We start from the raw sequence: 24,066 nt of genomic DNA, 5'->3' as shown, positions 1-24,066 counted from the left end.
AGTAATAATAATAAAATTAAGAAAATAAATTATTAAATTTATAGTTCACCCAACCAAAAATTACAATTCTGTCATCATTTACTCACATGGTCCCAGAGTAGGCTATATGTAATATATTTGATCAAACAAAATTTTTCTTGCTGAACCTACTTTTTGTAATGCCTGATGCTTTACACAACAATGACTTTAAATTATCTTTTGTGAGTACTTTCTCCAAATTTGATGTGTGATTAATTTGATTAATTAATCATCACATCATGAAATTAATTAAATTAAAAAATTTAATTGCTTACCAGCCCTAGTAATAATGTATCTCATGTGACCACTTCTGATCGGTTTGTGAGGAAAGGTTTCATTTCTAACAAAATAAATTTTGCTGTATATTTAATTATTTGTTTTTCTTAAAAATGTGTACACAATTTTTCCTAAACATATTTATTTTATGTGCAAACATGTTTGCCAAGCAGAATTTACAAGTACTTTGGTTAAGTTTTTGTATTAACTAAATCTTCCAAATGCAAAAAAAAAAAAAAAAAAAAAAAAAAAAAAAAAAAAAAAATTAAATGATTGATGAAGAGAAGGCTTAACACTCTAATGGTGACTTGAAACATAATGCAAGTTTTAGGTATCAAGAATCAAAACACAATACATACAGTAGTAAAAACATCAATTAATTCTGAATAATAATTGTAACTAAAAAAAAAAAAACATATCATATGAAAAGCTTAAACAACAAGGCTGACGATTCTTCAGCTTGACTTCACAACTGAGTGCATTGAGCAGCTTACAGAATGGATTCATCCAAAGAAATATTAAATTAACATATCAAGATCAGCTTTCAACAAGTCCCTACTGTATAAGCAAACATAATGTAACAATAACAAAAACTTATGTTTGGCATTTGTTTGAGTTTAAATGTAATGTGTTTGTGTGTGTGTTTCTCACCAGTGTCCAGTGGGAGGAATAAAATATATGCAGCAGTGGACTCGTGAATCTGGGATCCTCTTCTTCCTTTCAATGTTGATCTCTTCCTGTAAATACTGTTCGTACTGTGCATTAATGAACTTCATGATGGGCTGCCAGCTACAAACATATCAGACAGATGGGGAGACACCGGGAATAGCATGAGATCTAACAAGATGGCCAAGGAATCAAAGAATTAGTTGAATAACAATTAGTAAAGTTGACACTGACCAGTTCTCATTGTTTATCTGGTCTCCGAAACCTGGAGTGTCAATGACAGTCAACTTCATCCTCACTCCTTTCTCCTCAATATCTGTATAGAAATTGAGTTTAAATATATGTTGATAACTAAATTTATGAGACAGTTGGAACTGTTAAAATACGACTTATCCTTAAATGGATAAGCAGGTGTTGACTTTAGTTTTAGTTCAGAAGGCATTTGTACCATGACTGATGGACTTGATCTCAATTGTCTTAGGAATTCGCTCTTCTTCTGTTTTCATCAAAGATCTGCGACTCACTTTAGATTTAAAAAGAGTGTTCATCAGCGTAGATTTACCCAGACCACTCTGACCTGTACAAAGAAAGAAGGAAAAAAAAACATTATTTTAAATTGGCACTGGGGATGTTTATTAATAAGTTCATTTTGTGCAATTGTATTTTTCTTTTAAATTACAGTATAAGGACTAAATTACACAATTATCCCTAGAAAACATGAACCAAAATCTACAATAATGCATAAATGGGTCATATTTGTTTACTTATTCAAAAAGAATGTGTGCTGTTTTCTATATAAAATCATCCTTTTTTCATCCATGTAACCTTGATATCTTTTAATATTGACTGAGTAAGACCATGTCAAAGATTGAAATAAAAATGAAAATAATGGTTGAAATCAAACTCCGATGCTTGTCGTCTCATAATTAGATTTTGAGACTTCAGTCTGGATTTCACAGAAAGGGTCACACAGAAATGTTTTAACATATAAAACATGTTTATTTGTTTACTTACCTTGTATACTGTACATGCATTACAATAGATGCAACACATTTTTCTGAGCTAATTTAGAGCTACCATCAAGTATGTTGCATTCTGAACTTCTCACAAGATAATGTGAGAATGAACTTTGCATACAAGGATAGAAAATTTCACACACAAGATTTGCAACTTTCTATGCTTTGGGCAGAGTTTGCACCTCTTTTGTTTGTTTGGGCCTTCCGTCATCTTATCTACTGTATCTAAAATAGCATACTGTCTTAGAAGATACTACATTTGATGAGGAATTTATTGGCCATTAAAAAGTATGCATGTGTGTAGTAAGAAAGCAATCTGGACATACTATAGCCAAACATGATGGCACTGTCATGTGTTTTACAGCATCAGTTGGGTTTCTTTCATGACATTCATGAGTCTTCTCTGTGTGGCTTTATATAGTAAAGCATCCATTGAACCTCTGCTGGAATGTTGGAGGAAGTAGTTGGTCATCGAGCTACTTTTCACCTACTGTTTTATGGATACTGCAAATTTGGACAATCTTCTAAATTAATGAAGAGATTTTGGCCTTTGTTTCTCAACTCTGGCCCTTGGGGTCCACTGTCTGGCAGAGTTTAGCTCCAACCCTAATCAAACACACCTGAACAAGTGAATCAAGGTCTTCAAGTTTACTAAAAGATGACAAGTAGGTAAGTTTGATCTGAGTTGGAACTACTCCACAGGATTGAGCAAATTCTTTCTTTGGGCATTCTTGATTTTGGGAAAAAGTAAGCATAGACTGTCAGGGCAATTTGAACCTATCTTGCTGTTTTTTAGCATCTCACACCATGAGTAGTGTTTATGACATCTCACGCCAAGACACCACTAAACATTGACACCTGCATTCTGATGTACTAGATCGAGTTCATTCAAAATTAACAACTCTAATCCATGTGCTTAAGTAAAAAACAAATAGCTATATATTGAGTGGACTAAATGGGACTACGGGACTGAGTAGCATTTTCATTCCCCTTTGCAGATTTGACTCAACACTTGCCACCGGGTTCATATAATGGCCGTCCACACACACACAATTCTATAAAAGTGCCACTGTTTCTAGAGGAGGTTCATGGGAGCAGTTGTTTGCAAAAAACTTTAGCTGGAATCAGTCGAGTGAAGCAGCCAAGGCAGATGCTCTCACTGCAGAAAGCATTAACCATGTCCGATTGAATTCTACAGGGATTTTTACATATTGGCGTACATTGTAAGTAACTGAAAAAACATCACTATAAAATCCCTGATAGTAACCACCAACCTCTAGATATTTGGCAAGGTTTAGAGTTAAAATAGTCAGTAAAAGGTAATCAGAGGATTATAGTTTGACAACAAAACACTCAAAATCACTCATCAACTCCCAAAAGATCAATTCATGAACAAGTTTTTTAAATTTTAATAAAGCTGCTACATATATTAATTTACCAAAGCACTAGATTAAAATACACATCAACATGTTCTTTCAGAGAAACAAAAGCATTTGTCTCAGGTCTTAAGTCAAATAAGCAAAAGACATACAGCACTGTCAAGAAACAATTTTTCTAAAACTCTGCAAGTAGCTACAGGTTTTATGTTCAGTTTTACACATTGCCAAGAAAAATAAAACCGGGGTTATATACTGCTGGAGAATAATATATCTCCAGGAAGATATTCAATTTTAAAAAGCTTGAAGTTGGATATTGGGGTTAAGTTGGCAGTTTGCTGCCAGGCAAGTAACCCACCTTGTGTCCCATTGTGTGTGTGTGTGTGTGTGTCAGTAGATGTGAAATTGTTGGTCTAGTGCTGGGTGGTGTTGACTGCTGATTGAAGGTCTCTGGCTAATAACTTAAGGATCAAACAGATGTAATGATGTAAAAGATGTAATGGCAATGCATGATCTTCCTGCTCACTAAAAACAGTATTATAAGGTATACACTTTAAAAGAAAATGGTGTAGGAGTAATGGCACGTAGTATTATATTTTATGGATATGGATGTGGATATGACATTTAGTTTATATTTTTTACCAATTACTTTTGATTACTGCAAGGCCTTTTAGCTAACAGCTTGCTAGGCCAAATTCAGTCTGTTAATAATTTTTTTCATATGGTCCTCTGACTGATTTAGCTGAAATTGCTTTATTGTCTAATAGATCTTTTGTTTGTTTGTTTGTTAACTCATCACTACAAACATGGGCGTAGGTTTGGGGGGGGGGGGACGCTAGGTACTAGTCCCTATCAATATTTTGAGATGACTAATTTGTCCCCACCAATATTTAGCAAGCTCCTTTGAACTGCTATTTGGATCTTTGCACTGTTATTTTTGGATCGATTCTAACGGCCAGGACGACGATAGTACAAGAAACGCTGTAATTTGATTGGCGGCGGGGTATCTGACAGGCTACACGCGCGATCCGGGACTACTTTTGTGCTTGCACTAGCAGCGAGCGGGTGGTGTGTGTGTGCGTGCACGCGCGCGCATGTTTGACAACGGCGACGGTAAGGGCTGTCTCTCTGCCACATACAAAGGCCAGGGTAAAAACATTTTAATATTCCGTTTTTTTGCCCCTTATTGTACTTTGTAGATGACACCCAAGAAGAAGAAAGGGGACATAAGAAGCTTTTTCATAAAGCAGAGTCAGAGTGTAAGTAGGCAAAATAACTAGCTAGCCACACAAATAAACTAGCAGTAGTGACTGACCAGGAGGTGGGGGTGTCCCCACCAAAGCTGAGACCAAACCTACGCCCATGACTAAAAAACACTCAGGTATGGATCATGTTCCATATCAAATCCAAACCATACCAATTTACAACTAGAAAAAAAAAAAGTCATCTTGGAATAAGGTTCTATCTGCATTCTGAGAAATGGAGCTTCAAAGTCTTTGCATTCCATAAACTTTGTACACAGAACTTTTGTGCTTTCTAAATGAAAAGTCCCAATATATACACACCTTTAAAAAGAATAACAGTATAAGCGGTCACAGAATGTCAATAATAGTAATTATTACCCTTATCAAATGTTTATTTGAACACTCATCTAACTATTTAATCTGGCTTTTTTATATCAAGCTTCCAGTGATACCAAATGTTTATTTTGTACATAAGAACAAAAAAGCAACACATCTGTAATTGCACACCGAAACCTCTACTTACCCACTACCATGATGTTAAACTCGAAGCCTTGTTTCATGGCTTTCCTCCTCATCTGTTCCAAGATGGCATCAATGCCCACATAGCCAAAGTCATTGTTTGTCTTCTCATTCCGTGCCACAGGTGTCTTTCCTACATCTGCCATATTGCCGTAAGAACTTGTAATGACCTCTGGCCCTAAAGAAATTTTGTGACACAAAAAGAGGGAGGCAAACCATTAGCATTTTCATTGTATATGGCAAAAATTGGCTTAAACATTTTTGCACATGCAGCTTTCTTGGCCAACTAAGCCAAATGGCAATTTTCAGTTAATTTTTACCTCATGTTTTGAATATAATGTTATCTAATCTCAAAAGTCTGATTACTGTTTGCTTATGTTATGCTAGTTATTTAACATTATTAAAAAGAAGAAAATATATTATATTGGTATGTAGAGAGAGCAGAGAGACCAGATGTCAGAACACATGGATATAAAGTAGGGCAGAAAACCCACAACACTTATTTCCTCATATTAACGAGACACGTGTTAACATAAGCAACACAATTTATTTGCAACATTTTTGAAATCACCATTATATCATGTTTCTAAAAAACAATTAACAAGCTCTTAATTCCTTAAACTTCTTCAAATTCTCCTCAATTGATCAACTGATCAACTGACAGACTACTGTATTCACTGAAAGATTTAAAAAAAAACAGCAAAATATAAATCAAATGTTAACCACAAGCTTACCCAAAAGAGGGTATTCAGTCTGCAAAGTCGTTGAATTTGATGATTAAGTAGCTTGAAAAATGTGTAACAGAAAGCAAGTGACATACAACTCAATGTGAAAGTGGGAGGGAACAAGTTTGCTGCTTTTCCTTTTTTAACGACAAAGTGTGGCTTCCTCTTTTCAAAGAACGTCTATCACTTGCACAAAATTAAAAAAAGAAAGAGATATACCTAAATATTCCAGTACTGTTTTCATTAATAAATAAATAACATGTAATTCAATATAATGAATAACATACTTTATCCAGATGATAACACAAGATGAATTTACTTCACAGCATAAAAGCATAGGCATGTACAAACATAACTAATCAGTTATGAAACACACTATTGCTTCATCAGTTGCCTGAGGTGGAAAATCTGTGACTTAACTAAAACAGTATATGCTGCATGTTTCACATCTGTACATAGCATTATTAAGCATAAAGAGAAGGGTTGAATAAAACACAAAACTGAGAGTCTAGCCAAATTTGAGAAACAGTCTTATTTTAATGTTTTAAATATTCTTTTTTAGTTCACTCCTATGTTTACAGGTACATTTTCATGTCTAAGAAGTCAAGTTAAAATTGTCAGTCAGTCAAATCAAAACTTTTGCATAAGTTCATCTGTAGCATCACAGTTTCCTGTCAGTGAGTTGCACACATCTTTTGACAGCCTTTTCTGAGAAAACGAATTGTTTGTTCTGAGAGTCTAAAAACAATTCAGTCCAAGCAAGACAGATACACAGACAAACTACAGTACATAACAATACCAAGAAATGGTAGCATATGCCATTTAATACCATGAGTTTCAGTCTCTGTGTTTTAATTATTATTCAAATTAGAAACACCATTACAGTCACTATATCTCTTACACTAATATCTCTTTTCACCTGTCACCTGAATAATCATGCTTTAAAACCCCTCACTGTAAATGTTTGATTTCGTATTTTGAACAGTTTGGGCCAATAAGCATCTTAACTTCCAATTTAACTTCCACACATTACCATGTACACACAGTAAGGTTACTGTGAAGCTTATAATAATGAGGCAGATTTTCCTAAATCAAAAATGAATGCAACTAGGATGTTATAAAACATACTGGCATAACAAGAGGCAGCAAAAAAAAAAAAATAATAATAATAAAAAAAAAATTCTGGCAAACCACACCTTTCATGCGCCGCTTTTAGCATCAGGCGCCGCCTTCAGCTCAGACTCTGGCTCCAAACACTCAATGATTAATGCAGTATTTCAGTTTGTGTGGAGTTTTGGCAAAAACTCCTTAAAGCCAATTAAAATAAAATGATGGGTCTAGGTAAACCTAACTCATCACCGCTGAAGCCTAGAACTTTCCATTTGCCTCAGAGAAGCCTCATGGTTTGCTGTGACCTATATTTTTCATATGTTAACCCAACAGTCAATCACAAGTGAAATCCACACTTTAACCTTGAATGAACCACAGTTTCTTGATACCACAGTGGAATGTTATCCTTGTAAGTTTAACCAATTTGGAGCCATGAAGACTGAGATTCTATACCAAATCTTAAATTACAATATTAAGTGTGAAGACATTGTGTTTATTGTGCACATCCTGTATGTGTATTGATACATGCATACAGAAAAGATAAGGAAAATATACCATGTAAACAGCAGTTTCAGAGTATGCCAAATAGTCATTATCGAAGCCAAGACATGACTTGCTTTTTGCTGCCCTGGTGGGCGGAATGGTTCACAATGTGTGGTCATGTTAATTATGGTTTAATACACAAACACCAAAGAGCATTTGTCCCATTGATTACATGACTACCCAACTGCCCCTTCTGCCAACACCTGTTGTGGGCCATCTGCTAAGAAACAAAATAAGGCATCAATAGGAAAGGAGGACAGAGACATGGGCAGGGCACACAACCTATTCTTTTAAACACACATATATATACGTGTGTGTGTGCCAAATATCATATCATAGACCAAAACTATGGATTATCCAGAGCAGTGATTCTATAACTGTCCTGTCACATTTTAGCATCGGTGAAACCAATCATAGTGGAAACCAATAAACGACTGTTAGCAACATACACACAATAACACATTTTGATTAACGTCAACATTCTTGACACTTGAGAAATTAACCTCCTTACATAGGAATAAATTACCCACGTTTGAAAAAAAATATGGGGCCCCCTGCTAAGTTCCTGGACAGCTCAATCTTGTACAATATGAAAACTGCATATAACCAATTATATGGAAAAGTAGGTGTCTTGACATGCACTTTAGGTTGTGATTAATGTACATTACAATCATGGGTAGTCTCCTGTCTTGCACAGGGGTCTGCATGTACACATTTTTCAGCTTTTTCTTTATGTTCTTTATACCATCTACATATGTAAATTTGTAGCAGTGTGAAAGATTTGTGTAATAATTATTGTCACGTGTTCTGTTTTTGTATCTTGTATCTCTGTCAAGTTGCTGATTTTATCCTAAAACTTAAATCTCAGCAAATAAAGACTAACTAAGCACAAAATTATACATGTGAATTGTAAGTCCACAAAAGATCAGTGAATTTGTATGCATTAAAACAATGAAATGGGATTCTTAATTATGGAAGACTTTCTCTTAGACCTAAATAAACACACGTTCATAGGTTAATATGTGGTACAACAAAAGCAATATTTCTTTATTTCATATAGGCCATGAAATGTGGGCCAGATGAAAAAAAAAAAAAAAATCTACAAATAATAATTTAAGCTAGAAGTATTGTGGTGATGACCAGGATTTCCTGAAGGGATCAGACCCTGGTATGCATGATCAGCCCACTGTGTGCACTCTAACACACATGACCAGTTTTAAATATTAAAGCAAATCAGTTCTAAAAAGATGTAGCTGCAGTGGCAGTTATCCTGTCTCTCATGCAAAGTCTGTGGCCTATATTTTTCACTAGCATGTGTCAATGTTCTAACAAACAGGAAATAGGGGTTACCGCTGAAAAGTGTGTCCCTGCACACACATGCAGGCAAATGTACGTGCACATTCAGTTATTGTAAATGTCACATTTATGTTACTATAAGTTGTCATATTTCATAATATTTATTTTAAAACATAACATTACATGTTGTATTCACAACATTTAAATACTATATTACAGTTCATTCAAATTAATTATACACTTTTTGTAAAGAAAATAGAAGAGAAATAAGTCAGAAAATAAAGAAAATAAGTCAAGAAGAACCAAGGCTGAATTATTCTGCTTAAATATATCTCAGTCCATTCTGAATAGAATGCCTGAACAGCTGACCATGCTTATAATTTTGCAGTATGCAGTCAAGGACTACGATATGCATTTCATCAGGTACATCTAGAAGTATGACCGGGTTTGTCCTCTCTGAAAATTACAACATTTAGAACCACAGAATCCCCAACTATAGGCCAGTATTCCACGGGTCTCATTTTTCCAATGAGTTCTCCAAAACATCAATAACGCTCTACCCCAGTATCCAAAATTTGACTTGGTTGATTTCCTGTTTTCACTTTAAGAACTTGAGAGGTTGTGTGTCCCCCTTCTGAAGCTGATCCAACCCTGTACAGAAACCATATATCCACAGAAAAGCAAGGCAAAGGCTGAAACAAGGCCATATAACAATTCATTCCTTACAGGCAACATACAATTTAATTCTGTCTTCATTCTGAGCCAGAACAGTTGGGAATTTGCCCTTGTTTAGTGGTCTGTGGTATATTGGCCCCTGTAACTGGACTTTGGTCTGGCAACTGACATTCAAAGTCAAGAGTATGCCAAATGAAAAACGTTTGTACAACTAACAATTAGTGTCAACAGCCAATGAAGCCTAGTAGACCTGACAGTTGCCCTAAATGTGTAGCTAAATGTGTCCTGATTACACTAGGCTAGGAATGTAAATGCTCCTAAAGCTGTTCTTACAGAAAATAGTGTAAATGACAAAATGAATAAAGAACATAGTGATACAGACTTATTTGCTGGTAAATGGAAAACCATAAGACTATATGACAAATCAGGAAACTCTCAACAGTGACCAAATTTATCATGGTTCAGTGATATTTTGTGGCTGCAAAATAACTATTCAAAATAAGTGCAAAGAAAGTCAGGCAGAACTAATTCTGAATGATCTGAAACACATGCTCCCAAAGATGTAGACCAATGAAAAAACTCCTCACGGCCAAGTATAATCTTTTTGAGTCGATTGAAAATACTCAATTTGTTACACTTTAGTGTATGAAATGATATTGCACTGTATGTACAGACATTTCTAAACTGGTCTCAGATCAGCTATAGCAGCTTGGCCTGTCTGTTTTACTCAGAAAGCTCAAGATGCCATTTTCTACAGATCAGGAAGAATTGAAGGAAGATGCAGTCATAAAGTTTAATGTCTTTCTTTGACTGAAGCAGATATATGGTGCCTTAAGTTACTTGGATAATTTCTAGAAACTTTCACTAAAAAAAACACCAGCGGAAAGAAACAGATGATTCTCACATGCTTCATGTGTTCACCAGATGCATGAAACATTGATCTTGAGTGTCACTAGAACAGGAAATCATCAAAACAACTTAAGTTATAATAATTTATGTAAAAATGTAGGTGTGTTTCTCACGAACTGGAGATTTCTGAAGATTTTTGGCCTGAAGCCTTCCAAGTTATGTTCTATACACTTAACTTTCAGTAAAGTTGTGGTGCCCAATCCTGTTTCTGGAGTCCCTGCCCAGGCTTTGGTCCCTAAAAGTCTCCTGGTCTGAGGTGATTTACATTTATTTACGATAGACATGCTGGGTCTATCCAGTATTCCAATATGGACAAATTTAAAATTCAGACAATACAATTTGGGGTAGCGATAGCTCAAAAGACAACTTAACAGTGTATTAAGTATTAAATCAGCGGGGAACCTGTAGTTCTTGAATACAGTGGGGTTGGGTAAGCATTGCATACAATAATAAAGAAAGCAACAATGGTATTTGTTGAATTTTTACACTTCTAATTCTTTTGGAAATGGGGTGTTTCTTCTTAGGGCACCTAAAAAACCCCATAGAGTTTCACCATATCACTGTAAAAAGTAATTTAATTTTGATTTACATTAAGTAAAACGAGACTCCCTTGACACCATCCATCAAACACTGCAAACCAAAAGCTGCTAATGCACAGACGATGGATCCACAGACTAAACCAAGAGGCTTATATTCAGAATATTTTCTTTTCCATCGGTTTTCTGGTGTGTATGGATCTGTCAAAAGCCAGATGCAACTGTAAACTACACATCCAATGTACATTGATCTGTAGATGTGGTGAGGTGAACTCTGGTGCTCAGCGTGAAGAATGCTACTGGTGGACTCATCTTTCATTCTGCTCACCCCGTGAGAATTCAACCTTCGCCATTACATGCCACAAGCATATGGTGACGAAGGGTGTTAAAATACTGCTTTCTACAAAGTACCTTCTAGAAAAGAAAAAAAAAATTGCCAATGGGAAGAAACATCTTAAAACCATTTGTGATGAGCACATGTTGCTAAATGTCATTTTTAATCTGATCACTCACAAGAAAATCATCTTTACAACCTATATAATGTAAATGTATAAATCAAAAGCACTATACATCTGACTTTGTTTTTTGTTTGTTTGTTTTTTACTGTATTTTTCATTTCAAACGTTGTTGGTAGACTTTGGAACTGACATAAATCAGTGGTACCTCCACTATTATTTTTGCAGACATCTATTCCAAAATAATAATAATTTGCTAGTTAATCCCAAACTAGGCAAATATTGGTTGATATATTGATTCAGCCAATATATATTTCTCTTACTATTGTAAATAACAAATGGATTGGATTTTTAAACAGGTAATTGTGTCACTTGCAGTATCATATATCCATCTCTCAGTAAATCTACAGCTGTCAAAAAAATAAATAAATAAAAAACAACATGAAGACAGATTATACTTTTCTTCTGAATTCATTAATTTTGGTGGCATAATATGGGGTATATGGCCAACTAAATCACCAAAACCATTTATTTATTTATTTTTTACATTTAGAGCACGACAATATATTATATTTACATGATGTTAAAAAATGGGTTCATGCTTCAAAAAAGAAAGAAAACAGCTGCAGTGGAATAATATATTTCAGCAAAAAAAAAAAAAAATATATATATATATATATATATATATATATATATATATATATTCAGCTGTTCTACAGATGACATAGGATTTGCTGTGAAATATTTGGGTCGAATATGAGGAAGTGGTACTGTATTTTATCTGAAAAAGGAACTCTGCTAAACAGGTATCACATAACTTTGTTGATGTAACTGGAGATGACAGAAGTAAGTGTAATTGGTTTATAGCCATGCTCAAACAAAACTGAAAGATTTGTGTTCTAGATAAATTGCTAACTGCTGTTACTGGGGAAAAAAATGACTGGAAGTAATCTGACTCTCACTGACAAATGGAATCAGAAGTTAAACAGAGGAACAGAACAGATCTGTGCTGAATACACACAGGTCAATTAGCTTCCATGTTAATGACAGAAATTTAACAACAGGAACTGTACTGTCATGCAACACAAACATAAAAGAATGAACACAGGAAGCCATTCAAACAACGCTGATTGGATGTTTATAATCAACTCGCAGAGAACATCTGAAGCTATGACACACAAGTTTGAATTCTGCGTCCAATGTAAACTAATTAGAAGAACTGATAATCAAAATGTCTGATTTCTAGAAACTAAGAGCAGTGATGACACACACCCCACACAAAGAAAAGAGAGGGCCAGGAGGAGCAGAGAAAGGAAGGGGGATGGAAGAAAGTAGAAGGAGGGGTCCACAGAGTCTGTTTCAATGCACAGACAAACAAGAGAAAGAGAGGTCTTAAAACAGTACAAAACTCCACAAACGCTAGCCAAAATCTCCCCTTCTCTTCCTCTCTCACTTGCTTCCTTACTGGCAAGAAAGCAGTGAGGACACCTGGGAAACTTGTGCATGCAGCAACACACACACACACACACACACACACACACGTCGCCCGCTCTGTAAAAGCACCCCAGCCTCTCTGAACGAGACTCTGGAAAGAGATGTAAATCTCATGCAAAGAAAGCCTGTTTTAGCAGAAGTAAACATGGAGAGCAGATTGTGACTCACCCTTCCTTTAGTAGCTCTTGCTGTCTTTCTTTATCTCTCTTTCTGTCCCTCTTTCTCTGTGCCTGAGTCAGCCTGTAACACCAGCTGGACTCACAGCCACGCCCACTCCATGGTCATGTGACTACAGAACAGCCAAGCAGCACTCATCACCCATTCAAATAAGCTATAGTAGAATCTGTCATGGTGTGTGGCTCAGGTTTTGCATAAACTGTGGGGGAAATATCATCATCAGCTCAGTGTAAAAACAATGGAAGGCAAATGAGAGTCCCCTCCATGATATAAAAAAGCACTTGAATGTGTATTCCCGTGTGTATGAGAACTTTAATGTTCCTTACTGAAATAAAACCTAATTTGTTTTATTAAAGGCATATCATTGTAAGTGGACCGAATTTGTTGAGAATTCTGAAAAAATATCTTTATATTTAACTTTATATATATATTTATATATACTATATATAACTTTAAATTAATATATACTACAAAAATTTAATTGTATATATATATATATATATATATATATATATATATATATATATATATATATATATATAAACATATACTAACAACACTATTTCTATTTTTATCTAATGTTAGGTAGTACTGGAGTAAATGTGTTCCCTCTAATATAAAATTTGTTTAATTAAATTTTATATTTATTTGTTTGTTTAGAATACATAACTGAGTAACTCTTTTGGCATCACTCATTCATTGTGCCTGGTAAATCACTTTTCTCTTTTAACAGGGTTGAAGAAAGGGCAAAAACTCCTTGGAAATATTGCACGACAACACATTGCAGTCAGTTTTCTTGTGCTTCTAATGCAAAAGTTAATGTTCACTACACTTTACCAACATACATTTCTGTAAATTTAAATCAGTCACTGTCTATGCAAGAGGAAATGATTAAATATATCTTTGCCTCCACTATATCAGTGAAACACAGATGTCTAACATGTGCATACGTATGTTTGTATGCATGTGTATACAAGTGCATATGCACATGTCTGTATTTTTTTGACCATGCAAGAAAGTAAACATGCAAGAGTCAGGAAGTCATTAAACTGCACAAAACAGTGCTGTATTTTTAAAAGGTTGAAGGAAAGCCAACTTCCAGTGTTCGGTGGATTACAATTATTAAACTCAACAGTTCTTTTGCAACACGCTAATGAAGTTCCGTGTGTCTGAGCGTAACCACATCCATCCAGCCACCTGTTGTGTAGCAAAGACTGATCACATACACTGATAAAACTGCATTCTGCACTGAGTATAAATGAGACGATAGTCATGTGTGCAATGTTTAGTTCGGTTTTTGAAACTTCAAATCAGGTCTAAAGAAAGGAGTCAGACACTGAGAATAATGAGAGAGAGATTTTAGGGTACAAGAAGTAGCCGTAAAGATATGTAAGTTTGGAATTCTGAATACATCTGAGAATAGCTGCATTATGTTACTCAGGAACTCCTATAGGCTCATTGAAAACCATAGACACGAGAAAACAAGAGAGTGGGAGAGATACTGCAGTCTACTTCCTGTAGTCATTTAGGTTTTCTCTGCTTATCTTAATTACACATATACACGAGAGATTGGTCCTTAGAGGGTTGACAACATAACTTCCTGCTTATGATAACTACCATAAACATCCAAATATTACTGGCCAGTTGTTCTTCACACATAGTCAGCCTCTTCCTGAGATTCTAGGCTGGAATTATTTGTTGTTTTAGAGTGAATGTTTGTGTTAATTTCCTCACAGGAAGTTATCAGAAAACAAATTAAGGTGTATTACTGCACAGTAGCAAAATGAAGAAAAACCAGTCAGCGAGACAAAGAGACAGAGAGATAGAGTGTGTAGAGGAGGAAGTTTATGCTGTGCAAGATTAGATTCGATAGTGAGAGGCATGCTTTATAATCACAGCATATGGAATTAATTTCACAGCTTTCTTAGTACTGAAGCTGTGAGGATGACTCATTCTTCAGGCCTGCAGAGATTTAAGACCCTCTCTTATCTGGAAGAGGTTTGGGTTTAATACCTTCCTGTCCCCCTGGTGTTTTTCTGTCCTATTCAACTAAAGGACACTTAGTTTAAGGATGATATGTGATTATAGTAAAACTGTCACCATAAATGTCTTAAAGGGTCTCAATGGTTCAATACAGTCATAATCCATGGTCAGACATTGATTACTCGAAGGCATTTAAGATCGTTTTTATATATATTTTTTTATTCTTAACTAATTTACTTTGTGTCCAAATATGCAAAGCTTGTTCTTTACTTTTACTCTATATTACCAGAAATATATTTTAAATTATACAGTTTCATGGTTTTTAACCCCTGAAACAACTCTTGAAAGTTATGAGTTTCAACAGCTGCAATGATATGAGTTTACTGTAAACACAATGGGTGCGTATAAAAAATGAAAAATACTGCCTCCACAGGCAGTATACAGAGTTAGGAAGGCAACAAAGCATGTCTAAATCCTATGTCACATCCTGTCTACTGCGACACCATTTTTTTAAAATATATATTTTTTTCATGTTTCCCTTGTATCATGTCTGTTTAATTCTCTGACAGTTGAGCTAAATTTGATAGGATCTAAAAGTTGGTTTCCTTTATGCATAAATGCATTTTGAACAATTTTTGCATATTTTTGTAAGCAAGAAAGGAGTTTTAATATTTAATTATAAATGTAAATTAGCATGAATTAAATATTCCTTAGTTGTCATCAAAGATTTCTCTTTATTTTTTTCTTTCATTATACTGCTACAGAAGCCTGTCCAAAATAATTTGCTTGAGGCACTTTTGTTCAACCCATTCAAACAAACGCAGTCTGTGAACTTATCGCAACTGCCTACTTTTTTGCAATAATGCAACTGCTTTTTGGACACTGTTGATGTCTCCAGCTCCTTCTCTTACAACTGGCCACTTACAAAATGACCTGTTTGTAGGCCCTGTTTGTAGCAAAAGAATTCAAAAGAGAAAAACATTTTCATTAATTGTAAGCCTGTTTCTCTGAGGTATCACAAAAAACAGGCATTGCATTGTACCCATGTTTGTTGTTAATTCATTCCAGTTGTGTGGTCACTTCCTGCAATGTTTCTAATTCGATTACAGTTGCTAAGCCATTGGTCCACATTACAACTCTCATGAATCACCACATGAGTAGCAGTGTTGTTCATCGCATCTTTGGAATCAGTAGAGAATGAAACCTCCTAGAGCTGGATGAACCCTGATGTTTGGTATTCTGAAGTTGACAGCTGTGAGTCATGAGGTCATAATGTGCAGAACTCAAAGGAAAAATAAGGTAGGTTAAAGGTTACTTTACACCCCCCACCGAATAAATAATTTATCTTTTTCTCACTCCAACGCACATGCATCAAAGCTTTTCACTGGGGTCCACAGCAAAAACACAATGAAGTCAGGCCATTGCTGGGGAGAGGGTGAGGAAAACCATCACATTTAAAAGAAAGACTTAAACTACTTCAGTCTGTGTGCGTTGAATTTATTTAATACACAGGTTTCACAATTTGAGTTGAATTATTGAAATAAATTAACTTTTCCACGACATTCTAATTTATTGAGATGTACCTGTACCTGTATAAGAGTTCTCTGGAAAGTATCCAGTCATAGGATATGGAAAAAGATACACTACTGAATAAGATACAAGAAACATTGTACATATAACAATGATTTCTCAGTCCCTTTCAATTTAGGCATCTTGGGAACTCACACAGTTCTCCTGCATCTTATCCACTGTTCAAAACACTCAGCAAAATCCTTTGATCTGGATTCGGGATCAGCCGACATCAATTAATTTTCCTGAATCTCATCAATGGTCTGAAATCCCTTCTCCTCCAAAGGTCATTTTCAAAGGTGATTCTTCTTTGATAAATGTCTCTATTTTTCATATTACATGACTGGATACTTTCCTGACAGCCCATAGTGTTTCACTCACCATGAGATGTAGCACACTGATAAAGCTCAAAAGAGCACAAAAAGCACTTTGAGCAAAATTCTCATTGTTATTTTAGTTAAGCAGATGTTAGTCAGGCAAACTTCGAAGTTAGTAACTAATAGGGAAAAATTGGACCTTAAATCAGTTTGACCAAAAAATATTACATACAGTATCAAAAAAATATACTACATACAGTATATACCAAAAAAGGGAAATTAAAGAGGGACAAAATGTTAGAGAGTGATCAAGAAAATAGAATATCTAGGATAAAACAAAAGAGTAAGATTAAGTCCCAAGATAAAGTCCTTTGGATGGAGCTGGTTTGCATTGTGGTGGGAAACTTGTGTGACCCTTGACCTTCCCTCTCGCCATGTAAAGTAAACACATGTTTCCGGAAATGTTATCAAGAGAGGACTGTCATATTTTCAGTGACGCATTTCAACTGAACTTGTCTCAGAGACAGGGTTCCTCTCTCAACATTTCACACATCTTTAGCGAAGACAACATTAAAAACACAAGAACTCAAGTTTTTGAACCTGACACAGAGTGCAAATGGGTGTGCTTGTTGCAGATTTCCTCACTTTGTTTGAAATTTTGTATTAAGCTTGTGCTTTTGACTTCAACTAAAACAGCCTGGAACAAACATTTTACATCAAAGGTGCATGTGTGAGAAATCTTCGGAACATCAAAATAGACATTTAAAAGGACAATTTAGTTAAAGAATAAACTTTATTTTGATAGTCCTCTTTAGAAATTCTACTAATTATTAAATTAATTACTAATTATTATACTAATTCTTATCAGTTGGCAACTACATGTCAACTTATTCTCATTAGAGTAGATCAGATACTCTACAGACAAGAACCGCTTCGCTCCCCTCCGCGAGACAGGACACGACGCTGTGATCATCGGAGATTCCATCGTCCGACACATCCGTGCTACGTTAGCCGAAGGTAAGGTGCACACTCATTGTTTGCCTGGTGCTTGTGTTCTTGATGTTTCTGCACAGATATCCGCGATCCTGAAGGCCGACGAGAGCCCCAGAGCAGTCATGCTTCATGCCGGGGTTAACGACACCATGCTGCGGCAGACGGAGACGCTGAAGAGGGACTTCAGGAGCCTGATCGAGACGGTTCGCAGCACGACGCCCGCGGCGACGATCATCGTGTCAGGACCACTGCCCACGTAACGACGAGGACACGAAAGGTTCAGTAGACTTTTTGCTTTAAATGAATGGTTGTTGTAATGGTGTAAAGAACAGAAACTGCTATTTGTTAATAACTGGAATCCTTTCTGGGAGCGTCCTAGGCTGTTTCGCGCTGATTGATTACACCCCAGCAGAATCGGAGCGGAGCTTCTCTCTGACAACATCTCCAGGACACTTCGCTCCATGTGACTAGTAAGTCAATTCTCAAATAACCATTATGATGAGTTTTGTTCCATCCGCTTAAATGATAAAAGTACTTGCACTGTAAAAACTATTAAGACTGTGTCTGTTCCCCAAATAGTGAGGTCAAAATATAAATATAATGTAGGATCTAGAAAAAATCTTATCGCAATTAAACCAGAAAAATGTAAAGTAAATGAACAAAAACTATTTTTAAAGTTTGGGCTCATAAATATTAGATCACTCACACCCAAAGCAGTTATTGTAAATGAAATGATCACAGATAATAGTTTTGATGTACTCTGCTCGACTGAAACCTGGCTAAAACCAAATTATTATTTTGGTCTGGAGGTGCAACTATATAGTGATATTCTCAATGTTACCCAGAAAACAGGATACAGGTTTAACTCTTTTGAAATACTTCTGCTAAATGTTACACTGTCAGACATGCAAAAGAAATCTAATGTATTTCTTGCTCTGGCTACTGTGTATAGACCACCAGGGCCGTATACAGAATTCCTAAAATAATTTGCAGATTTCCTCTCAGACCTTCTAGTTACAGTTGAAAAAGCGCTAATCATGGGAGATTTTAATATTCACATTGATAATACAAATGATACATTAGGACTTGTGTTTACTGACCTAATAAACTCTTTTGGAGTCAAGCAAAATGTCACCGGGCCCACTCATCATTTTAATCATACACTAGATTTAAATATATCTCATGGAATCGATCTTACTGCTATAGATATTGTATCTCAAAGTGATGATATTACAGACCATTTCCTAGTATCGTGCATGCTGCGTATAACTGATATTAACTATATTTCTATATATATAACTATATTACCGTCTGGACAGAACTATTGTTCCAGCCACCAAAGAAAGATTTGCAAATAAGCTGCCTGATCTATCTCAGCTGCTATCTGTACCCAAAAATACACATGAATTAGACAAAATGACTGACAACATGGGCACTATTTTCTCTAATACATTAGAAACTGTTGCCCCCATCAAATTGAAAAAGGTTAGAGAAAAACATACTGTGCCATGGTATAACAGTAATACTCACTCTCTCAAGAAAGAAACTTGTAGTCTTGAACGCAAATGGAGAAAAAACTAACTTGGAAGTTTTTAGAATTGCATGGAAAAACAGTATGTCCAGCTATAGACAGGCTCTAAAAACTGCTAGGGCAGAGCATATACACAAACTCATAGAAAATAACCAAAACAATCCAAGGTTTTTATTTAGCACAGTGGCTAAATTAACAAATTACCAGACACCACCTGATTCAAATATTCCACCAACGTTAAATAGTAATGACTTTATGAATTTCTTCACTGATAAAATAGATAACATTAGAAATACAATAGCGAATGTAGATTCTACAGCGTCTAACACTTCAGTTTCATCCATCGCACCCAAAGATAAACTGCAATGCTTTACAACCAAAGGACAGGAAGAGCTAAATAAACTTATCACTGTATCTAAACCAACAACATGTCTATTAGATCCTGTACCCACTAAATTACTGAAAGAGTTGTTACCTGTAGCCGAAGAACCGCCTCTCATTATCATTAACTCGTCGTTATCTTTAGGTCACGTCCCAAAACCATTCAAGCTGGCGGTTATCAAGCCTCTTATTAAGAAACCAAAACTAGATCCTAGTGTACTGGCAATTTATAGGCCTATTTAAAATCTTCCATTTATGTCAAACATTTTAGAAAAAGTTGTGTCTGCTCAATTGAGCACCTTCCTGCATAAAAATGATCTGTATGAAGAATTTCAGTCAGGTTTCAGGCCCCGCCATAGCACAGAAACTGCACTTGTTAAAATTACAAATGACCTGCTCCTTGCGTCAGATCAAGGCTGCATTTCATTTCTAGTCTTACTTGATCTTAGTGCTGCGTTCGACACCATAGATCATGACATACTCATAGATAGATTACAAAACTATACAGGTATTCAAGGGCAGGCTCTAAGATGATTTAGATCCTACCTGTCCGATCGCAACCATTTTGTTTACTTAAATGGGGTGTCATCTCATTTATCATCAGTAAAATATGGAGTGCCACAAGGATCCGTCCTAGGTCCCCTTCTATTTTCAATAAACATGTTGCCCCTTGGTAATATTATTAGAAAATACAGAATTAGCTTACACTGTTATGCTGATGATACTCAGCTATATATCTCAACGAGACCAGATGAAACTTCTCAATTATCTAAGCTAACAGAGTGTGTTAAAAATGTAAAAGATTAGATGACAAATAATTTTCTCCAATTAAATTCGGATAAGACGGAGATATTAATTATTGGACCAAAAAACACTACACAGAATCTTGTAGATTACAATTTGCAACTAGACGGATGTACTGTTACTTCCTCTACAGTCAGAAATCTGGGTGTCATATTAGACAGCAATTTGTCTTTTGAAAATCATATTTCCAATGTTACAAAAACTGCATTCTTCAATCTTAGAAACATTGCCAAGTTACGATACATGTTATCTGTTTCTGATGCAGAAAAGCTAGTTCATGCATTCATGACCTCTAGACTGGACTATTGTAATGCACTTCTAGGTGGTTGTCCTGCTTCGTCAATAAACAAGCTACAGGTAGTCCAAAATGCAGCAGCTAGAGTCCTTACCAGGTCAAGAAAATATTATCATATTACCCCAATTTTACAGTCTCTGCACTGGCTACCTATTAAGTTCCGTATCAGTTACAAATTATCATTACTTACCTATAAGGCCCTAAATGGTTTAGCTCCTGCGTACCTAACTAGCCTTCTACCACGCTACAACCCATCACGCACCCTAAGGTCACAAAACGCTGGACTTTTGGTAGTTCCTAGGATAGCAAAGTCCACTAAAGGAGGTAGAGCTTTTTCACATTTGGCTCCCAAACTCTGGAATAGCCTTCCTGATACTGTTCGGGGTTCAGACACACTCTCTCTGTTTAAATCTAGATTAAAAACGCATCTCTTTCGCCAAGCATTCGAATAATGTATCTCTTAAATTGTGAGTGTAGTTGCATCTGATCAAATGTGCATTTTTATTCATTAGCTTGGGTTAAACTAATTTTAGTTTGTTGGATCAGCAGTTATGATAATGATGTCTCTATTTTGTTTCTATGTTTTGCCACGGACTAGGATTTACACAAGCTCCAGTCTGGACCCAGAACACCTGAGAAGAGATGATGCTGACCCTCAGAGGACCTCAGATGATGCTAACCCTGAATCAACAAACAGAACTAACAATTATTACTACATGTGTGACTACATCATATAACAATTATTAATTAATAATATTAATAATGTCCATCGTCTAGCTGACTACGTCTTGTATTATTGTTTTCTAAAAATCCTGTCAAACGTGCACAAACTGACAGTCACCACCATAAGCTACTACTAAATATTGTAGAAACATTATTTTCTGTAAAGTTGCTTTGTAACGATTCGTATTGTAAAAAGCGCTATACAAATAAACTTGAATTGAAGTTAGTAGAAATTATAAATTATTATTATTATTATTGTTTTGCACAATTGGTATGTTAAGTGGTTCTCTGTTATGTCCTACTGATATAGTTAACATTTAGAACAGTTATCTTTGAACTTATCAAATTATATGATAGAATAAATTTACCTTTGTTGGTTGCGTTGTGTCTAATAATTTAAATTAGTTCTAATATGTGATTTACAATAGGCATAATAAATAAGTGATCCAAAAAGAGTTACTCAATCATGTATTCAAATCATAAGCAATGTACATAAATTTCGAACTTACTGTAATAGAGTTTAAGAGTTTCATAGTTAGTAATAATAAATATTTTTGGCATTTGCAATTAGCAATTCTAATGATATCGGTTCTCATCGTTAAAGCTGTGGTTTTGTCTATTTCATAGATATCAACATATCTACAATTTTTGTTATCATTGTAGCCATCATCTCTGTGTAAGTAGAGTCAGTAATATGCTCTTAAATATTGTATACTGTATAATCAAGGCCTTTCTTTATACTGATTATAGATACACAATCAATATGTACAGACTTATTATATATTTCTAATAAAAATAATCGTAATTTGCTTTGAATGTAGAAGCATATATGAATGCTGACAGTTGGAATGGTCTTTCACTATTCTTCTCTACTTTTTGTTGCTTACATGTCTAGTTGAATGTGAATATATATAATAAATAATTTACATTTCTGTAAAACCACAGCTTTATCAAAGGACCAAGTACAGTACAACAGAAACAGAGCAAAAGGCAACAAAAACAGTATGTTTATCTTCTATCTTCTTGTAGGTCTCAAATGTCTTTCTATCTCAGATTCAGCTGTTGAGAAGAGAAGGGGTCACACACACACACACACACACACACACAGGATGAGGCATGGAGCCAGTCATAACACTCTGCAGAGGGTCTAGATCACCAGTAGGAGGCGTTTAGTTGATGAAACTATTTGTCACGATTTTGACAGCCCCTCTTTCTTTTGCATGTGCAACTCGTTTGGTTGGGTGATCTGAGTATGACCTCACTGAAGCTGAAGACACAGCTTTACTTTAGTTCTACAGTCCCAAGAGTAAACCTTTTAAATTAAACCTCTGCACTAAGGGTGAGTCACAGGATCTGAGAGACCCAGGGATTGGTTTATGTCAGGAACAGTTCAGAAAACCCTGTTTAGAATTGCTTAACGTTAAGAAAAAATAAGATTGTCAGTTGCCCGTTAATGATAATTAAGCAATACATAAAATTAAAAATAGTTTGAACATTTCTGGATTTAAGCAGATCTGATGTTTTATGGCAAATCGGAACAGAATACAAAAATAACAAAATATAGTACATGAGTAAACTTCAGGTCATGGGGAAACAATTGGAAGGAAGGACGTGAGACAATCTGGTGTGACGACACTTCCTGTCCAAAAAAAAAAACGAATGAACAGGAAGGAACATAATCTGTCACACATTTACAACATAGCTAGCTTTTGCCTTCTGCCACAATTTGCCCAAATCCCAACTTTACTTACTGTATATTTGCATAGGGCCAACTATAAAACCCAGCTGTTAGATATTATTTGTTCAAAGTAACTCCCTTGTATATGTGTACGCAAGCACCTAGATAATAAAATTTAATTAAGTGACCCTAATGCAGGACAATTGTTTCACATGAACCATTCAGTTATATTCATTGAAATAAACAGGATTTATATAACATTAGGCCAGTTATCATTAAAAGCTTAAAAAGCTCAAACAAATTTTGTAAATGAAAACATTTTGCTTGAATGGACTTTCAAAGGATGCACAAATATCTCTCAAATTTCATAAAAAAAAATCAATTTGTGTTTGGAGGGTTTGGGATGACTGAATGATGACAGTTTATTTATTTATTTATTTATGTTTTTTTTTTTAGTTAACCCATTTTGGGTTATCCTCTTAAATTGAAACCTGGAAAGTTAAATCTTGATCATTAATTTATTGCTGTATATTTAATGTTGTATTATTTTATCCAGCCCCAAAATAAGATTTGATGACTAGTTTTATTATTCACTAAAATGTGTTAATATATCATGTTTATTAAAAAAAGTTCTTTAGATCCATTTCAAATTTCAGCTGCTAAATATGTATGCTAGTTTCAAATTTAATAAAGCGTCATGTTTGATTACATGAATGACCAATGCTTTGCTTAGGATGCTACATTTTAAGTGTGTTTG

The 24,066-nt window shown here is 35.2% G+C and overlaps 1 protein-coding gene across 3 annotated transcripts in view; it reads right to left on the bottom strand.

The window, feature by feature from the left end:
- The window catches only part of septin9b (septin 9b), a 50,948-nt gene that overhangs the window by 9,865 nt on the left and 17,017 nt on the right, over window positions 1-24,066 (bottom strand). Inside the window, exons 1-5 of one of the 3 annotated variants that reach the window (XM_052558352.1) lie at window positions 13,027-13,192; window positions 5,120-5,293; window positions 1,409-1,537; window positions 1,195-1,276; window positions 946-1,083 (exon numbers count right to left, since the gene is read on the bottom strand). In XM_052558352.1, coding sequence (XP_052414312.1) covers window positions 946-1,083; window positions 1,195-1,276; window positions 1,409-1,537; window positions 5,120-5,261 — 491 coding nt within the window. In that variant the 5' untranslated portion in view covers window positions 5,262-5,293; window positions 13,027-13,192. Of the gene's footprint in view, window positions 1-945; window positions 1,084-1,194; window positions 1,277-1,408; window positions 1,538-5,119; window positions 5,294-5,849; window positions 6,010-13,026; window positions 13,193-24,066 lie in introns of those variants that run through there. The other 2 variants (XM_052558353.1, XM_052558351.1) reach the window with 2 other exon arrangements.

This window comes from Carassius gibelio, chromosome B6 (genome assembly GCF_023724105.1).
Source record: "Carassius gibelio isolate Cgi1373 ecotype wild population from Czech Republic chromosome B6, carGib1.2-hapl.c, whole genome shotgun sequence".
Taxonomy (NCBI): domain Eukaryota; kingdom Metazoa; phylum Chordata; class Actinopteri; order Cypriniformes; family Cyprinidae; genus Carassius; species Carassius gibelio.
Note: the sequence above shows the minus strand (reverse complement) of the source record. Positions and strands in the feature narration are given on the sequence as shown.